The sequence below is a fragment of the Scyliorhinus canicula genome, chromosome 8 (assembly GCF_902713615.1).
Source record: "Scyliorhinus canicula chromosome 8, sScyCan1.1, whole genome shotgun sequence".
Taxonomy (NCBI): Eukaryota; Metazoa; Chordata; class Chondrichthyes; order Carcharhiniformes; family Scyliorhinidae; genus Scyliorhinus; species Scyliorhinus canicula.
The window spans coordinates 199,601,979-199,622,183 of NC_052153.1; the positions used below are offsets into that span (position 1 = coordinate 199,601,979).

The 20,205-nt window shown below is 49.4% G+C and overlaps 1 protein-coding gene across 1 annotated transcript in view; it reads right to left on the reverse strand.

Moving 5' to 3' along the window:
- Positions 1-20,205, reverse strand: part of nup155 (nucleoporin 155) — a 279,092-nt gene that overhangs the window by 201,852 nt on the left and 57,035 nt on the right. The window contains exons 8-11 of the mRNA XM_038803930.1: positions 18,201-18,353; positions 14,493-14,593; positions 13,181-13,351; positions 7,509-7,619 (exon numbers count right to left, since the gene is read on the reverse strand). Coding sequence (XP_038659858.1) covers positions 7,509-7,619; positions 13,181-13,351; positions 14,493-14,593; positions 18,201-18,353 — 536 coding nt within the window. The remainder of the gene's footprint in view (positions 1-7,508; positions 7,620-13,180; positions 13,352-14,492; positions 14,594-18,200; positions 18,354-20,205) is intronic.

Below are 20,205 nucleotides of genomic sequence, written 5' to 3' on the forward strand. Positions count from 1 at the left end.
GAGTTAAGAAGAGCGAGGAGAGGACACGAAAAGTTGTTGACGGATAGGATCAAGGAAAACCCTAAGGCTTTCTATAGGTATATCAGGAACAAAAGAATGACTAGAGTAAGATTAGGGCCAATCAAGGATAGTAGTGGAAAGTTGTGTGTGGAATTAGAGGAGATAGGGGAAGCGTTAAATGGATATTTTTCGTCAGTGTTTACACTGGAGAAAGACAATGTTGTCGAGGAGAATACTCAGGTACAGTCGACCAGGCTAGATGGGATTAAGGTTCACAAGGAGGAGGTGTTAGCAATTTTGGAAAATGTCAAAATAGATAAGCCCCCTGGGCCAGATGGGATTTATCCTAGGATTCTCTGGGAAGCCAGGGAGGAGATTGCAGAGTCTTTGTCCTTGTATGTCGTCTTTGTTGACAGGAATAGTGCCGGAAGACTGGAGGATAGCAAATGTTGTCCCCTTGTTCAAGAAGGGGAGTAGAGACAACCCTGGTAATTATAGACCTGTGAGCCTTACTTCGGTTGTGGGTAAAATGTTGGAAAAGGTTATAAGAGATAGGGGTTATAATCATCTTGAAAAGAACAAGTTGATTAGCGATAGTCAACACGGTTTTGTGAAGGGTAGGTCATGCCTCACAAACCTTATTGAGTTTTTTGAGAAGGTGACCAAACAGGTGGATGAGGGTAAAGCGGTTGATGTGGTGTACATGGATTTCAGTAAGGCGTTTGATAAGGTTCCACACGGTAGGCTATAGCAGAAAATACGGAAGTTTGGGATTGAAGGTGATTTAGCGGTTTGGATCAGTAATTGGCTAGCTGAAAGAAGACAGAGGGTGGTGGTTGATGGCAAATGTTCATCCTGGAGTTCAGTTACTAGTGGTGTACCGCAAGGATCTGTTTTGGGGCCACTGCTGTTTTTCATTTTTATAAATGGCCTGGAAGAGGGTGTAGAAGGATGGGTTAGCAAATTTGCAGTTGACACTAAAGTCAGTGGAGTTGTGGACAGTGCAGAAGGATGTTACAAGTTACAGAGGGACAGAGATAAGCTGCAGAGCTGGGCTGAGAGGTGGCAGATGGAGTTTAATGTGGAAAAGTGAGAGGTGGTTCACTTTGGAAGGAGTAACAGGAATGCAGAGTACTGGGCTAATGGCAAGATACTTGGTAGTGTAGATGAACAGAGATATCTCGGCATCAAGGTACATAAATCCCTGAAAGTTGCCACCCAGGTTAATCGGGCTGTTAAGAAGGCATATGGTGTGCTAGCCTTTATCAGTAGGGGGATTGAGTTTCGGAGCCACGGGGACATGCTGCAGCTGTACAAAACTCTGGTGCGGCCGCACCTGGAGTACTGCGTGCAGTTCTGGACACCACATTATAGGAAGGATGTGGAAGCTTTGGAAAGGGTTCAGAGGAGATTTACTAGGATGTTGCCTGGTATGGAGGGAAGGTCTTATGAGGAAAGGCTCAGGGACTTGAGGTTGTTTTCGTTAGAGAGGAGAAGGCTGAGAGGTGATTTAATAGAGGCATATAAGATAGTCAGAGGGTTAGATAGGGTGGACAGTGAGAGTCTTTTTCCTCGGATGGTGATGACCAAAACGAGGGGACATAGCTTTAAATTGAGGGCTGGCAGATATAGGACAGATGTTAGAGGCAGTTTCTTTACTCAGAGAGTAGTAGGGGTGTGGAACGCCCTGCCTGCAACAGTAGTAGACTCGCCAAATTTAAGGGCATTTAAATGGTCACTGGATAGACATATGGATGAAAATGGAACAGTGTAGGTCAGATAGGCTTCAGATGGTTTCACGGGTCGGCGCAACATTGAGGGCCGAAGGGCCCGTACTGCGCTGTAATGTTGTGTTCTATGTAACTTACCCCATCCCCCAACCTCAACCTAACCCATCCTCCAACCTCAACCTACCCCATCCTCCAACCTCAACCTACCCCATCCTCCAACCTCAACCTACCCCATCCTCCAACCTCAACCTACCCCATCCTCCAACCTCAACCTACCCCATCCTCCAACCTCAACCTACCCCATCCTCCAACCTCAACCTACCCCATCCTCCAACCTCAACCTACCCCATCCTCCAACCTCAACCTACCCCATCCTCCAACCTCAACCTACCCCATCCTCCAACCTCAACCTACCCCATCCTCCAACCTCAACCTACCCCATCCTCCAACCTCAACCTACCCCATCCTCCAACCTCAACCTACCCCATCCTCCAACCTCAACCTACCCCATCCTCCAACCTCAACCTACCCCATCCTCCAACCTCAACCTACCCCATCCTCCAACCTCAACCTACCCCATCCTCCAACCTCAACCTACCCCATCCTCCAACCTCAACCTACCCCATCCTCCAACCTCAACCTACCCCATCCTCCAACCTCAACCTCCCCCATCCTCCAACCTCAACCTACCCCATCCTCCAACCTCAACCTACCCCATCCTCCAACCTCAACCTACCCCATCCTCCAACCTCAACCTACCCCATCCTCCAACCTCAACCTACCCCATCCTCCAACCTCAACCTACCCCATCCTCCAACCTCAACCTACCCCATCCTCCAACCTCAACCTACCCCATCCTCCAACCTCAACCTACCCCATCCTCCAACCTCAACCTACCCCATCCTCCAACCTCAACCTACCCCATCCTCCAACCTCAACCTACCCCATCCTCCAACCTCAACCAACCCCATCCTCCATCCTCAACCTACCCCATCCTACATCCTCAACCTACCCCATCCTCCAACCTCAACCTACCCCATCCTCCAACCTCAACCTGCCCCATCCTCCAACCTCAACCTGCCCCATCCTCCAACCTCAACCTACCCCATCCTCCAACCTCAACCTACCCCATCCTCCAACCTCAACCTACCCCATCCTCCAACCTACCCCATCCTCCAACCTCAACCTACCCCATCCTCCAACCTCAACCTACCCCATCTTCCAACCTCAACCTACTCCATCCTCCAACCTCAACCTACCCCATCCTCCAACCTCAACCTACCCCATCCTCCAACCTCAACCTACCCCATCCTCCAACCTCAACCTACCCTATCCTACAACCTCAACCAACCCCATCCTCCAACCTCAACCTACCCCATCCTCCAACCTCAAACTACCCTATCCTACAACCTCAACCAACCCCATCCTCCAACATCAACCTACCCCATCCTCCAACCTCAACCTACCCCATCCTCCAACCTCAACCTACCCCACCCTCCAACCTACCCCATCCTCCAACCTCAATTTACCCCATCCTCCAACCTCAATTTACCCCATCATCCAATCTCAACCTACCCCATCCTGCAGCCTCAACAAAACCCATCCTCCAACCTCAACCTACCCCATCCTCCAACCTCAACCTACCACAACCAACCCCATCCTCCAACCTCAACCAACCCCATTCTCCAACCTCAACCAACCATAACGAACCCCATCCTCCAACCTCAACCAACCCCATCCTCCAACCGCAACCTACCCAATCCTCCAACCTCAAGCAACCCCATCCTCGAACCTCAACCAACCCCATCCTCAGGGCAACTCTCGTCCTTCCTGCCCAAATACCTGTGGTTTCAGGATTGGTCTGCTCTGTCACCAGAGGACACACACATCAGGAAGCCTGGGCAGATGTCATCCACATTTCTCACAGCACAATTAACACCCCAAACCCAGTGTCTGATACACACAGCACCATTAACACCACATACCCAGTGTCTGATACACACAGCACCATTAACACAGATACCCAGTGTCTGATACACACAGCACCATTAACACAGATACTCAGTGTCTGATACACACAGCACCATTGACACCCCAAACCCAGTGTCTGAGACACACAGCACCATTAACACCCCATAACCAGCGTCTGATACACACAGCACCATTAACACCGATACCCAGTGTCTGATACACACAGCACCATTAACATCCCATTCCAGTGTCTGATACACACAGCACCATTAACACCCCATACCCAGTGTCTGATACACACAGCACCATTAACACCCCATACCCAGTGTCTGATACACACAGCACCATTAACACCCCATACCCAGTGTCTGATACACACAGCACCATTAACACCCCATACCCAGTGTCTGATACACACAGCACCATTAACACCGATACCCAGTGTCTGATACACACAGCACCAATAACACCACATACCCAGTGTCTGATACACACAGCACCATTCACACCGATACCCAGTGTCTGATACACACAGCACCATTAACACCCCATACCCAGTATCTGATACACACAGCACCATTAACACCCCATACCCAGTGTCTGATACACACAGCACCATTAACACCGATACCCAGTGTCTGATACACACAGCACCATTAACACCGATACCCAGTGTCTGATACACACAGCACCATTAACACCGATACCCAGTGTCTGATACACACAGCACCATTAACACCCCAAACCCAGTATCTGATACACACAGCACCATTAACACCGATACCCAGTGTCTGATACACACAGCACCATTAACACCGATACCCAGTGTCTGATACACACAGCACCATTAACACCCCATACCCAGTGTCTGATACACACAGCACCATTCACACCGATACCCAGTGTCTGATACACACAGCACCATTAACACCCCATACCCAGTATCTGATACACACAGCACCATTAACACCGATACCCAGTGTCTGATACACACAGCACCATTAACACCGATACCCAGTGTCTGATACACACAGCACCATTAACACCCCAAACCCAGTATCTGATACACACAGCACCATTAACACCGATACCCAGTGTCTGATACACACAGCACCATTAACACCGATACCCAGTGTCTGACCCTCAAGCACCATCAACCCCCAAACCCGTGTCTGATACACACAGCACCATTAACACCGATACCCAGTGTCTGATACACACAGCACCATTAACACCGATACCCAGTGGTCTGATACACACAGCACCATTAACACCACATACCCAGTGTCTGATACACACAGCACCATTAACACCGATACCCAGTGTCTGATACACACAGCACCATTAACACCGATACCCAGTGTCTGATACACACAGCACCATTAACACCCCATACCCAGTGTCTGATACACACAGCACCATTAACACCACATACCCAGTGTCTGATACACACAGCACCATTAACACCGATACCCAGTGTCTGATACACACAGCACCATCAACACCCCAAACCCAGTGTCTGATACACACAGCACCATTAACACCCCAAACCCAGTATCTGATACACACAGCACCATTAACACCACATACCCAGTGTCTGATACACACAGCACCATTAACACCGATACCCAGTGTCTGATACACACAGCACCATTAACACCCGATACCCAGTGTCTGATACACACAGCACCATTAACACCGATACCCAGTGTCTGATACACACAGCACCATTGACACCCCATACCCAGTGTCTGATACACACAGAACCATTAACACCGATACCCAGTGTCTGATACACACAGCACCATTAACACCCCAAACCCAGTGTCTGATACACACAGCACCATTAACACCCCAAACCCAGTGTCTGATACACACAGCACCATTAACACCCCATACCCAGTGTCTGATACACACAGCACCATTAACACCCCATACCCAGTGTCTGATACACACAGCACCATTAACACCCGATACCCAGTGTCTGATACACACAGCACCATTAACACCGATACCCAGTGTCTGATACACACAGCACCATTGACACCGATACCCAGTGTCTGATACACACAGCACCATTAACACCGATACCCAGTGTCTGATACACACAGCACCATTAACACCGATACCCAGTGTCTGATACACACAGCACCATTAACACCGATACCCAGTGTCTGATACACACAGCACCATCAACACCCCAAACCCGTGTCTGATACACACAGCACCATTAACACCGATACCCAGTGTCTGATACACACAGCACCATTAACACCGATACCCAGTGTCTGATACACACAGCACCATTAACACCACATACCCAGTGTCTGATACACACAGCACCATTAACACCGATACCCAGTGTCTGATACACACAGCACCATTAACACCGATACCCAGTGTCTGATACACACAGCACCATTAACACCCCATACCCAGTGTCTGATACACACAGCACCATTAACACCACATACCCAGTGTCTGATACACACAGCACCATTAACACCGATACCCAGTGTCTGATACACACAGCACCATCAACACCCCAAACCCAGTGTCTGATACACACAGCACCATTAACACCCCAAACCCAGTATCTGATACACACAGCACCATTAACACCACATACCCAGTGTCTGATACACACAGCACCATTAACACCGATACCCAGTGTCTGATACACACAGCACCATTAACACCCGATACCCAGTGTCTGATACACACAGCACCATTAACACCGATACCCAGTGTCTGATACACACAGCACCATTGACACCCATACCCAGTGTCTGATACACACAGAACCATTAACACCGATACCCAGTGTCTGATACACCAGCACCATTAACACCCCAAACCCAGTGTCTGATACACACAGCACCATTAACACCCCAAACCCAGTGTCTGATACACACAGCACCATTAACACCCCATACCCAGTGTCTGATACACACAGCACCATTAACACCCCATACCCAGTGTCTGATACACACAGCACCATTAACATCCCATACCCAGTGTCTGATACACACAGCACCATTCACACCGATACCCAGTGTCTGATACACACAGCACCATTAACACCGATACCCAGTGTCTGATACACACAGCACCATTAACACCCCATACCCAGTGTCTGATACACACAGCACCATTAACACCGATACCCAGTGTCTGATACACACAGCACCATTAACACCCCATACCCAGTGTCTGATACACACAGCACCATTAACACCGATACCCAGTGTCTGATACACACAGCACCATTAACACCCGACCCTTAACTGGAGACAGACACAATCAATTACCATATTTCAGATAGGAAACCCAGTGACACCCCAGGTGAGATCAATCCGAGACCCTGACAACAATAAAGAATTGATACCGTTTAGCCAGGTTCCGCAATGTCAAGATGAGCCATTTGGCTCTCAAAACAGGGAGATGGGCCAATTACTACACCATCAAAATCTGCTTGTCAAGCACATCACTTCTGTATTGTAAAACAGGCTGACAAGAGATGCCTGAAAAACGGTTAAAGTAAATCATACAGGCCAATGGATCCGCATAATGTGATCAGAACACAACTGTAACCAATTCAAACTCTCAGTATCGATGACCAAATCTAATTTAACACTGTGTACCACAAAGAAAGGTGTAAGAACTGTGTAAAAACCTTGTTTTAGCAGAGCAGCTTGGAAGCAGGTTGGAGTTTACAGCTCCCAGCTCAGCTCTCCCTCGATACGGTCTCGAGGTTTATTCCCTCCTACACCATGTCTGAAAAATAGAGCCTGATCATTACCGTACCCGATGTAGTTTGAAGAATCGCTCGACGTCCTCGCCCTCACCACCTGCATTGCTCACAAGGAGATGACGAAGTTGGTCCACCGGACGAAGCTTTTGGAAAAAATGGCTGCCCTGAAATAAAGAGGCAGATAGTGAGGGTGGACCTGCAAGAGTGAGGGTGTAATGGAGGCAGAAGCAGAGGGTCAGAGGGAGAGGCCAGAGTACAAACGCTGTGACAAAGAGGGTGCAAACACAGGAGGCTGGAGGTGCAGGGGGTGGAGTAAATAGAGAGGAAGGTAATTTGGGAGGGGGGGGGGGGTGAGGTGTTGCTGGAATGTTGGGGTGACAGAGGGTGGATGGGGTGAACCAAGCAGGGTGGAATAAGGGCAGAGAGAGAGGCAGTGAGTGGGGCACATGTTTGGGGGAAGACAGAGCAGGTGGGACCATGAGGGGGGTAATAGGAGGCTGGCCTAGGGCAAGAGAAGGAAACACGACAGGGGCTGAGCGAGGTATATTAAACTGCTGACAGACAGCTGAAGGAGACCACGAGGATAAAAGTAGATTGGGACAATTGAGGAACAGTGGAGTACTTTTAACGCATTTTTTCACAGTGCTCAGAAAAACTATATACTGTGGGCAGCACAGTAGCATAGTGGTTAGCACAATTGCTTCACAGCTCCAGGATCCCAGGTTCGATTCCCGGCTTGGGTCACTGTCTGTGCGGAGTCTGCACGTTCTCCCTGTGTTGGCGTGGGTTTCCTCCGGGTGCTCCGGTTTCTTCCCACAGTCCAAAGATGTGCAGATTAGGCACATTGGCCATGCTAAATTGCCCTTAGTGTCCAAAATTGCCCCTAGTGTTGGGTGGTGTTACTGGGTTTTGGGGACAGGGTGGAGGTGTGGGCTTGGATAGGGTGCTCTTTCCAAGATCCGGTGCAGACTCGATGGGCCGAATGGCCTCCTTCTGCACTGTAAATTCTATGAAAAGGGAGGACTGTCGAAAGAAGGATCATCAGTCATGGATATCTGAGGAAATAAAGGAAGGTATCAAATTGAACAAGTATGCATACAAAGTGGCAACGATTAGTGGGAAAAGGTAGGATTGGGAAATCTTTAAAGCTCAACAGAAAGCCATGTAAAAAGCTAGAAAGAGTAAGATAGCTCACAAGAGTAAACTAGCTCAGAATATTAAAAGAGATAGTAAAAGTTCCTCCAAATACATAAATAAAAAAGCGGCTAAGGTACCCATTGGTCCTTTAGAGCAGCCATTTCAAAGTGGGGGTCGCAGAGCCAGCCATTGGGGCGTTCCTGATCATGGGAATTCACACGTAACCGCCGCAGCAGCTGACTTTTAATAGGAAGTAATCGAGTCCAAAACATTGTATGGTTTCAAGAAGCAGTTATATATAGCACCCAGGGTAAAGGGGGTCAGTTACATACAGCACCCAGGGTGAAGGGGGTCAGTTAGATACAGCACCCAGGGTGAAGGGGGTCAGTTAGATATAGTACCCAGGGTGAAGGGGGTCAGTTAGATATAGCACCCAGGGTGAAGGGGGTCAATAGATATAGCACCCAGGGTGAAGGGGGTCAATAGATATAGCACCCAGGGTGAAGGGGGTCAATAGATATAGCACCCAGGGTGAAGGGGGTCAGTTAGATACAGCACCCAGGGTAAAGGGGGTCAGTTAGATACAGCACCCAGGGTGAAGGGGGTCAGTTAGATACAGCACCCAGGGTGAAGGGGGTCAGTTAGATACAGCACCCAGGGTGAAGGGGGTCAGTTAGATACAGCACCCAGGGTGAAGGGGGTCAGTTAGATACAGCACCCAGGGTAAAGGGGGTCAGTTAGATATAGCACCCAGGGTGAAGGGGGTCAGTTAGATACAGCACCCAGGGTGAAGAGGGTCAGTTATATATAGCACCCAGGGTAAAGGGGGTCAGTTAGATATAGCACCCAGGGTGAAGGGGGTCAGTTAGATACAGCACCCAGGGTAAAGGGGGTCAGTTAGATACAGCACCCAGGGTGAAGGGGGTCAGTTAGATACAGCACCCAGGGTGAAGGGGGTCAGTTAGATATAGCACCCAGGGTGAAGGGGGTCAATAGATATAGCACCCAGGGTGAAGGGGGTCAGTTAGATATAAAAGGATCTGGGGGAAAGTGGGATTAGACTATTGAGTTGGATCATAATGAATGGCGGAGTGGGCTTGAAGAGCTCTTAATATTTCCTCTGTTTCTCTCTTCTAATGAGGCACATGACAGCATTCTGGGCCCAACAGAGAGTTCAAAAACTTTCAACTGTGAACTTTCCACTCCACATTGACCCCCCCCCCCCCACCATTTTGTTTTTCGATTCTCTTCACTCGCCCCGATGCAAACTATATTCTCTCCTCCGTGCTACCTGCACACCCTCCTCTCTCCTCCATGGTGCCTGCACACCCTCCTCTCTCCTCCATGGTGCCTGCACACCCTCCTCTCTCCTCTGTGCTACCTGCACACCCTCCTCTCTCCTCCATGGTGCCTGCACACCCTCCTCTCTCCTCCATGGTGCCTGCACACCCTCCTCTCTCCTCCATGGTGCCTGCACACCCTCCTCTCTCCTGTGCTACCTGCACACCCTCCTCTCTCCTCCATGGTGCCTGCACACCCTCCTCTCTCCTCCATGGTGCCTGCACACCCTCCTCTCTCCTCCATGGTGCCTGCACACCCTCCTCTCTCCTCCATGGTGCCTGCACACCCTCCTCTCTCCTGTGCTACCTGCACACCCTCCTCTCTCCTCCATGGTGCCTGCACACCCTCCTCTCTCCTCCATGGTGCCTGCACACCCTCCTCTCTCCTCCATGGTGCCTGCACACCCTCCTCTCTCCTCCATGGTGCCTGCACACCCTCCTCTCTCCTCCATGGTGCCTGCACACCCTCCTCTCTCCTCTGTGCTACCTGCACACCCTCCTCTCTCCTCCATGGTGCCTGCACACCCTCCTCTCTCCTCCATGGTGCCTGCACACCCTCCTCTCTCCTCCGTGCTACCTGCACACCCTCCTCTCTCCTCCATGGTGCCTGCACACCCTCCTCTCTCCTCCATGGTGCCTGCACACCCTCCTCTCTCCTCCATGGTGCCTGCACACCCTCCTCTCTCCTCCATGGTGCCTGCACACCCTCCTCTCTCCGTGACACCTGCAAACCTTCCTCTCTCCGTGCTGCCTGCAAACCCTCCTCTCTCCGTGACACCTGTACACCCTCCTCTCTCTGTGCTACCTGCAAACCCTCCTCTCTCCGTGCTACCTGCAAACCCTCCTCTCTCTGTGCTACCTGCAAACCCTCCTCTCTCCGTGACACCTGCAAACCCTCCTCTCTCTGTGCTACCTGCAAACCCTCCTCTCTCCGTGACACCTGCAAACCCTCCTCTCTCTGTGCTACCTGCAAACCCTCCTCTCTCCGTGCTACCTGCAAACCTTCCTCTCTCTGTGCTATGTGCAAACCCTCCTCTCACCTCAGGTCCAGGAACACTGGGCGCGATTCTCAGCTGCCCACGACGGGTCGGAGAATAGCGGGAGGGCGTCCCCGACATTTTTCACGCCCTCCCGCTATTCTCCCCCCCCCCAACGGCCGCCCCACGACACGAATCGCTGCTCGCGGGCACCGATCGCGGGCAGTGTGTCCGTAACGGACGCACTCTTTCTCCCTCCGCTGCCCCGCAGGATCAGTCCACGGGGCGGCCGAGGGAGATGACGGCCTCACGCATGCGCGGGTTAGAGCCGTCCAACGCGCGCATGCGCGGCTGACGTCATCGTGCGCGTCAGCCGGCGTGACATTTGGCGCGCGGACTTAGCAACGGTCGCTAAGGCCGCGATGCCGTGCTTCACGGGGCCCCGCTGCTATCCCCGCCCCGGGGGGGGGGAGAAGTGGGTCCCGAGAGGGGGCACAGAGGCTGCCGTGAAATACGGCCAGTTTCACGGCAGCCTTTACGATTCTCCGCATTTGCGGAGAATCTCGCCCACTGTTTCCTGTCAGTGAGCACATTTTGGATACAACCTGCCACCTTCCCCTTTAACCATGGGATCCCATTTTCTCATCACTCTGCCTTGTGGGACCTTGTCAAATGCCGTACTGAAATCACGATAGACCACATCCACTTCACCACCCTCATCAATCCTTGTTATTTACTTAAAAGATTCTAGTAAGTTATTATGGCATTATCTTCCCCAAGCAAAACCATGCTCACTATCCCTGATCAATCCATGTCTCAGTGACAGTTTATCTTGTCTCTCAGAACTGCTCCCAATTGGGCAGCACGGTGGCGCAGTGGTTAGCACTGCTGCCTCACGGCGCCAAGGTCCCAGGTCCGATCCCGGCTCTGGGTCACTGTCCATGTGGAGTTTGCACATTCACCCCGTGTTTGCGTGGGTTTCACCCCCACAACCCAAAGATGTGCAGGGTACGTGGGTTGGCCATTCTAAATTGCCCTTTAATTGGAAAAAATAAACTGGTTACTCTAAATTTTTTTTTTTTTTTTTTAAAAGAACTGCTCCCAATAATTTGTCCACCACTGAATATTGGATTTGGATTTGTTTATTGTCACGTGTACCAAGGAACAGTGAAAAGTATTTTTCTGCGAGCAGCTCAACAGATCATTAAGTACATGGGAAGAAAAGGAAATAAAAGAAAATATATAATAGGGCAACACATGGTACACAATGTAACTACATAAGCATTGGCATCGGTCGAAGCATACAGGGTGTAGTGTTAATGAGGTCAGTCAATAAGAGGGTTGTTTAGGAGTCTGGTGACAGTGGGGAAGAAGCTGTTTTTGAGTCTGTTCGTGCGAGGGCAGTACGGTGGTGCAGTGGGTTAGCCCTGGAGCCTCATGGCGTTGAGGTTCCAGGTTCGATCCGGCTCTGGGTCGCTGTCTGTGTGGAGTTTGCACATTCTCCCCGTGTCTGCATGGGTTTCGCCCCCACAACCCAAAAGATGTGCAGGCTAGGTGGATTGGCCACGCTAAATTGCCCCTTAATTGGAAAAAATAAATTGGGTACTCTATATGTATTAAAAAAGAGTATGTTCGTGTCTGTTTTCAGACTTTTAACCTCCTGCCTGATGGAAGAAGTTGGAAGAGTGAGTAAGCCGGGTGGGAGGGGTCTTTGATTATGCTGCCCGCTTTCCCCATGCAGCAGGAGGTGTAGATGGAGTCCATGGATGGGAGGCAGGTTCGTGTGATGGACAGGGCAGTGTTCCCGACTCTCTGAAGTTTCTTGCGGTCCTGGGGTGAGCAGTTGCCATACCAGGCTGTGATGCAGCCCGATAGGATGCTTTCTATAGTGCATCTGTAAAAGTTGGTAAGGGTTAATGTGGACATGCCGAATTTCCTTAGTTTCCTGAGGAAGTATAGGCGCTTTCTTGGTGGCACTGTCGACGTGGGTGGACCAGGACAGATTTTTGGAGATGTGCACCCCTAGGAATTTGAAACTGCTATTGTGGCCTATCAGTCGCACGCTTTTTAAATAATGGTAGCAACTGATGGAATTGAGTGTTTTTACTAATTGTGATACGATAATAGCATATTTTAAAAGCTGTTTATGATATGCCCCACTTAGCAGCAGCTAAGGCGATGATATGGTGGGAAACGCTGGCCAGGACCAACAATGAACAAATAATTCCCTGACCCAAAATGTTTAAAAAGAACACAATGGTTATAATGTACCTGTGCCGTCAGCAGGATGAATCTTTTGGGTGGCGTCAAATGCTGGACTATCACAACTGGCGGGTCTGTGAGGGGGACGCGCTCCTTGTTGAGTGGAGTAACAATCTTTTGAAGCGGGGAATAATCGATGGAGGACAGGGCCCACGAATGGCCATCAATGTTTGCCGTCATCTGGAACATCAATTGCATGAACTCAGCAGCAGAAAGCTCAGCCTTAACTAGCCCAGGCCCGAACAGAACCCCGGGTCCAGTACTGTACCCAACCCTGATCCTAGGCCCCACCCAACCCAGACCCCAGGCCCCACCCAACCCTGACCCCAAGACTGAATAAAATCCTGCTCACAGGGACCAAATGCAACCTAAATCCTGACCCCTAACCCAGGCAATTCAACCAATGTTCACCAATATCATAGAATTTACAGTGCAGAAGAAGGCCATTCGACCCATCGAGTCTGCACCGGCTCTTGGAAAGAGCACTCTACCCAAAGTCAACACCTCCACCCTATCCCCATAACTCAGTAACCCCACCCAACACTAAGGGCAATTTATCATAACCAATCCACCTAACCTGCACATCTTTGGACTGTGGGAGGAAACCGGAGCACCCGGAGGAAACCCACGCACACGGGGGAGGATGTGCAGACTCCACACAGACAGTGACCCAAGCCGGGAATCGAACCCGGGACCCTGGAGCTGTGAAGCAATTGCGCTAACCACTATGCTACTGTGCACATCCCTAGGTTGAGAACCCTGCTGGATTCTCACCTGTTGCTCAGTAATAGCCCTGAACTAAGGTCCAGTTTCACCTTTACCCCAGTAATAACCCCGCTGACAAAACCAGTCTCACCTGTACCCCAGTAATAATCAGCCAGTCTCACCTGTACCCCAGTAATAATCAGCCAGTCTTACCTGTACCCCAGTAATAATCAGCCAGTCTCACCTGTACCCCAGTAATAATCAGCCAGTCTTACCTGTACCCCAGTAATAATCAGCCAGTCTCACCTGTACCCCAGTAATAATCAGCCAGTCTTACCTGTACCCCAGTAATAATCAGCCAGTCTCACCTGTACCCCAGTAATAATCAGCCAGTCTTACCTGTACCCCAGTAATAATCAGCCAGTCTCACCTGTACCCCAGTAATAATCAGCCAGTCTTACCTGTACCCCAGTAATAATCAGCCAGTCTCACCTGTACCCCAGTAATAATCAGCCAGTCTCACCTGTACCCCAGTAATAATCAGCCAGTCTTACCTGTACCCCAGTAATAATCAGCCAGTCTCACCTGTACCCCAGTAATAATCAGCCAGTCTTACCTGTACTTCCATGAGGGGTCGCTGGAATGGGAAGGAGTCGTGGTTAATACACCAGAGGACATCATTATCATCATTCTCGGAGGCAGCCAACAGTAGAATACCTGTAACATTAGATACTGGACATTTCAGCTTCATTGCTACACAGCAGCTTTGCAACATGACTGCCTTCAGCTATCAACTGGGAGCACTATGCAGGTCATTCAGATTACACTGCTTGATTCAAACCAAAATACAGGCTGTGACAGGAATGATCACTGAACCAGTTCGAAAACATTTAGGGTCCAATGCAGTGCAGCACATGAAAATCATCTCTCTGGGATATTCCAATGTCTGGATGTGCTCCCTTTTCTCGAAAATTCCTGGAGCCAATGGATGTAGTTTACGAGGAGTTCAAAAAATGACACATAAAGGGCGAGATGCCAGGTAAGGGCTCATTGTGTTGGTGGTTAATCGACAGGAAGCAATGAGATGTGATAAATAGGACATTTTCAGGTTGTCAGGCAGAGACTATACAGCACAGGAACAAGCCCTTCTGCTTGTGGAGAGCTTGGGCCACAGCTACTTACAATCTGACAAAGAGACAGGAGAACTTCTGGTGGCAGCATGTGGAGGGGAAGTCGCACAGAGGCTTTCCTGAAGGCAGAAGGCTTGGGACAGAAGTGAAGAATGGGACTGAAGAGGGTTTGTGGACTGAGTGGGGAGTTGGGAGAGTGTATAAATGTTTTGTTTTTTGATCTACATTGTTCTTTATTTACTTCACACTGTTATCGAATTGAAGTTTTTTGATTGTCATTCTTTCTTGTGGCGGTTTTATTTTATTTTATGTTATGTTTGGGTTTGGTTGTTTTTTCCTGGGACGGGGTGGGAGAAAGGGAAAGCCTTGGGTGGGAGCCCCGCGCTAACTAACTTAAGTGAGCGAGTCAACGGAGGTGAGGTGGGGAGAGGAGCTGCTGACATTGAAGCCTGGTGAGCAGGTGTCGATTGGCTGAAGAGGTGTGAAAAGGGTGGGGGGGGGGGGGGGGGGGGGGGGGGTTCGATACTGGGAGGGTTTTTTTTTGAGAGGAAGTGCAGTGGGGGGGGGGGGGGGGAGGATTCTGGGAGGGGGTGGGAGGGGGTTCAATGTTAACAATGGATAGGGGTGGGTCAGGCTCATGCAGCAGGGCCCGGTGGTATGATGAAATGAAATGAAAATCGCTTATTGTCACGAGTGGGCTTCAATGAAGTTACTGTGAAAAGGCCCTAGTCGCCACATTCCGGCGCCTGTCCGGGGAGGCTGATACGGGAATCGATCCTGGCCTGCTTGGTCTGCTTTAAAAGCCAGCAATTAAGCCCAGTGAGCTAAACCAGTGGATTAGGGGGGGGGGGGGGGGGGGGGGGGGGGGGGGGGGAGAGAGAGAGAGAGAGAGATGAGAGAGAGAGAGAGAGACACCCTCGGTTAGGATAGTTACGTGGAACGCGAGGGGACTGGGAGGCCCAGTCAAAAGCGTCTGAAAGTTTGAAGGCCAATGTGGCGATGCTGCAGGAGACTCACATGAGGATGAAGGACCAGGTGAGGTTAGGAAGGGCTGGGTTAGCCAGGTGCTTCATTCGGAATTTGACAGAAGGGCTCAAGGGGTAGCAGTCCTAGTGAGCAAATGAGTGGCTGCAGACCAGGGAGGTAGGTATGTGATAGTTACAGGGGCATCAGAGGGGAGGCTGGTGGCGCTGGTAAGCGCATATGGTACCAACTGGGATGATGTAGGATTCGTGAAGGTGGTGTGAGACACCGTCCCCGACTTGGACTCACACGAATTGATAGTGGGTGGAGACTGGAACTTGGTGCAGGAGCCGAGATTGGACAGGTCACAGACGCTCTCGCTTACCCAGTTAGGGGGGGGGGGGGCAAAAGCGTTGGCTGGACTAATGGTGGAAATGGGAGGGGTGGACCCTTGGAGGTTTCTGCACCCAGGAGAGCGGGAGTATTCTTTTTTCTCCTCATCCATAAGGTTTATTTGCAAATTTACTTTTTGTGGTGGGGAAGGCTTTGCTGGCTGGGGTTAATGGGTCGGAATACTCGGCAATTGCGATATCGGATCATGTGCCGCATTAGGTGGATATGGTGTTGGAGGCCAGGGTGGAGAATAGATGTGGGGCTGTTGGGGGACGGAGGGTAGTGTGATAAGATTGGGAAAGTAATCGAGGAATATGTGGGATTCAATTGTACGGGGAGGTTAAAGGCGGTGGTGAGGGGGAGGTGATCTTGTTTAAGGCAAAGGTGGATAAGGAGGAGAGGGTGGAGCATCAAAGGGTAATAGATGAGATGTTGGAGGTAGACAGGACTGATGCAAAAGACGGGGATCCAGCACTGTTGGAAAAGAGGAAGGAGATACAGGCGAGTTTTGACTGGCTGTCCACAAGGAAAGCAGTGCGCCAACCGAGGCGGGCAAGGGGAGCGGTTTCCGAATATGGAGAGAAGGCAGGGAACATGTGGGCAGGCCAGCTTCAGAAGGAGGCAGCGGCAAGGGAAATTGTTCAGGTGCGGGATAGGGCAGGGAAGTTGGTGGTGCCTCCAGATCAGATTAATAGGGTGTATGAGGGGTTTTACGAGAGATTGTATAGATTGAGGATCGGGAATTCCTGGATGGTTTGGAATACCCAAGGTGGGGCAAGGGAGACAAGGACATATTGGAGGCGGCAATAGTGGAGCATGGGATAAAAAATGCGATTGGGAGGATGCAGTCTGGGAAGGTAGCAGGGCCAGATGGGTTTCCGGTGGAGTATTACAAGAAATTTAAAGGTAAGTTGATGCCGCTGATTGTGGGGATGTTTGAGGAAGCGAGAGGGAAGGGGGAGTTGAGAATCATATCAGATCAATCATGACCTTATTGAATAGCAGAGCAGACTGACGGGTCGAATGGTCTACTTCTGCTCCTATGTCTTATGGTGTAAGGTTCAGTAGACGGGTGGACGAGGGGGCTGTCCGATGATGAAAGGTTGAATAATCTTTGTATTATTTCTGATGCGAAGCCAGCATTTACTGCCATTCTCTAATTGACTTGAAATTGGATCTGCCTTCTGTTTACAATAATGAGAGGTGGTCTCATTGACACAGACAAGATTGTGAATGCTGAAGTATGATCGGTTGGCTGCCTGGATACCCTGGCTGGGTATTTAAATACAAGAGCATGGTTTCAGAGTAAGAGGTTGATCATTGAGGACTGATATGAAGTAGAAATGTGTAGCGTTGGAATTCTCCATCCTACATGTTTGAGGAGGCTCCATTGTTGATTGGTAGAATGATTCCTGATCAATCAGCAAATGAATGGATGTGGGCAGCGAATGGGAAATTGAAACAGGTCAGTCATGATCATATTGAATGGTGGAACAGACTCAAAAGGGCCCAATTGTCCTCCCCCAGCGATTGTTCACTTCTTAATCAAGAATCCATCCCAACGCACCAGCTCAGTACCCATTCACTGGCAGGACACAGACGAGCCAAATGTGTAAAAATGTGCTGAAGGTTTTCTGGGTCAATATAAATATAGAAAACCAATGCAGAGTCTCAGACGTCAGGAGTCAATATCACAGGCAGAGAAAGCTCAGATGATCTTGCAGGCTATGAACGGTCATTGGAGAAGAGCCAGCGACAGGTTGGATTTGTAAAACATTTGGCAGAGCAGATAACTAAGGTAGAAGACACGTTTTGAGGTTCACCTGCGACATACGTACCTTTAGTATAAAGAGCTTTGTGAACCTTGGAAGGTCTCTGTGGAGTCGCTGAGGCAGAGAATCCTGGTGGGAGACGGACATGTACAAGTACCAGCAGACTGGGCCGGACAGCCGGGTGCTTGAAGGGCATGGCGCTGAAAAAAAGCCGGACACCTAGACCAAAGGAAAAGACAGACAGACAGTCAGTGTGACCAGACTATAAATCAGTGTAGAGACAGTCAGTGTGGCCAGACTATAAATCAGTGTAGAGACAGACAGTCAGTGTGACCAGACTATAAATCAGTGTAGAGACAGTCAGTGTGACCAGACTATAAATCAGTGTAGAGACAGTCAGTGTGACCAGACTATAAATCAGTGTAGAGACAGTCAGTGTGACCAGACTATAAATCAGTGTAGAGACAGTCAGTGTGACCAGATTATAAATCAGTGTAGAGACAGACAGTCAGTGTGGCCAGATTATAAATCAGTGTACAGACAGTCAGTGTGACCAGACTATAAATCAGTGTAGAGACAGTCAGTGTGACCAGACTATAAATCAGTGTAGAGGCAGACAATTAGTGTGACCAGATTATAAATCAGTGTAGAGACAGACAGTCAGTGTGACCAGATTATAAATCAGTGTAGAGACAGCCAGTGTGACCAGACTATAAATCAGTGTAGAGACAGTCAGTGTGACCAGATTATAAATCAGTGTAGAGACAGCCAGTGCGACCAGACTATAAATCAGTGTAGAGACAGACAGTCAGTGTGACCAGACTATAAATCAGTGTAGAGACAGCCAGTGTGACCAGACTATAAATCAGTGTACAGACAGACAATCAGTGTGACCAGACTATAAATCAGTGTAGAGACAGTCAGTGTGACCAGACTATAAATCAGTGTAGAGACAGACAGTCAGTGTGACCAGACTATAAATCAGTGTAGAGACAGCCAGTGTGACCAGACTATAAATCAGTGTAGAGACAGACAGTCAGTGTGACCAGACTATAAATCAGTGTAGAGACAGCCAGTGTGACCAGACTATAAATCAGTGTAGAGACAGACAGACAGTGTGACCAGACTATAAATCAGTGTAGAGACAGCCAGTGTGACCAGACTATAAATCAGTGTAGAGACAGACAGTCAGTGTGACCAGACTATAAATCAGTGTAGAGACAGCCAGTGTGACCAGATTATAAATCAGTGTAGAGACAGTCAGTCAGTGTGACCAGATTATAAATCAGTGTAGGGACAGACAGTCAGTGTGACCAGACTATAAATCAGTGTAGGGACAGTCAGTAAGTGTGACCAGACTATAAATCAGTGTAGAGACAGTCAGTGTGACCAGATTATAAATCAGTGTAGGGACAGTCAGTGTGACCAGATTATAAATCAGTGTAGGGACAGACGGTCAGTGTGACCAGACTATAAATCAGTGTAGAGACAGTCAGTGTGACCAGACTATAAATCAGTGTAGAGACAGTCAGTGTGACCAGATTATAAATCAGTGTAGGGACAGACAGTCAGTGTGACCAGACAATAAATCAGTGTACAGACAGACAGTCAGTGTGACCAGACTATAAATCAGTGTAGAGACAGTCAGTCAGTGTGACCAGACTATAAATCAGTGTAGAGACAGTCAGTCAGTGTGACCAGACTATAAATCAGTGTAGAGACAGTCAGTCAGTGTGACCAGACTATAAATCAGTGTAGAGACAGTCAGTCAGTGTGACCAGACTATAAATCAGTGTAGAGACAGTCAGTCAGTGTGACGAGACTATAAATCAGTGTAGAGACAGACAGTCAGTGTGACCAGACTATAAATCAGTGTACAGACAGCCAGTGTGACCAGACTATAAATCAGTGTAGAGACAGACAGTCAGTGTGACCAGACTATAAATCAGTGTAGAGACAGCCAGTGTGACCAGATTATAAATCAGTGTAAAGACAGACAGTCAGTGTGACCAGACTATAAATCAGTGTAGAGACAGTCAGTGTGACCAGATTATAAATCAGTGTAGAGACA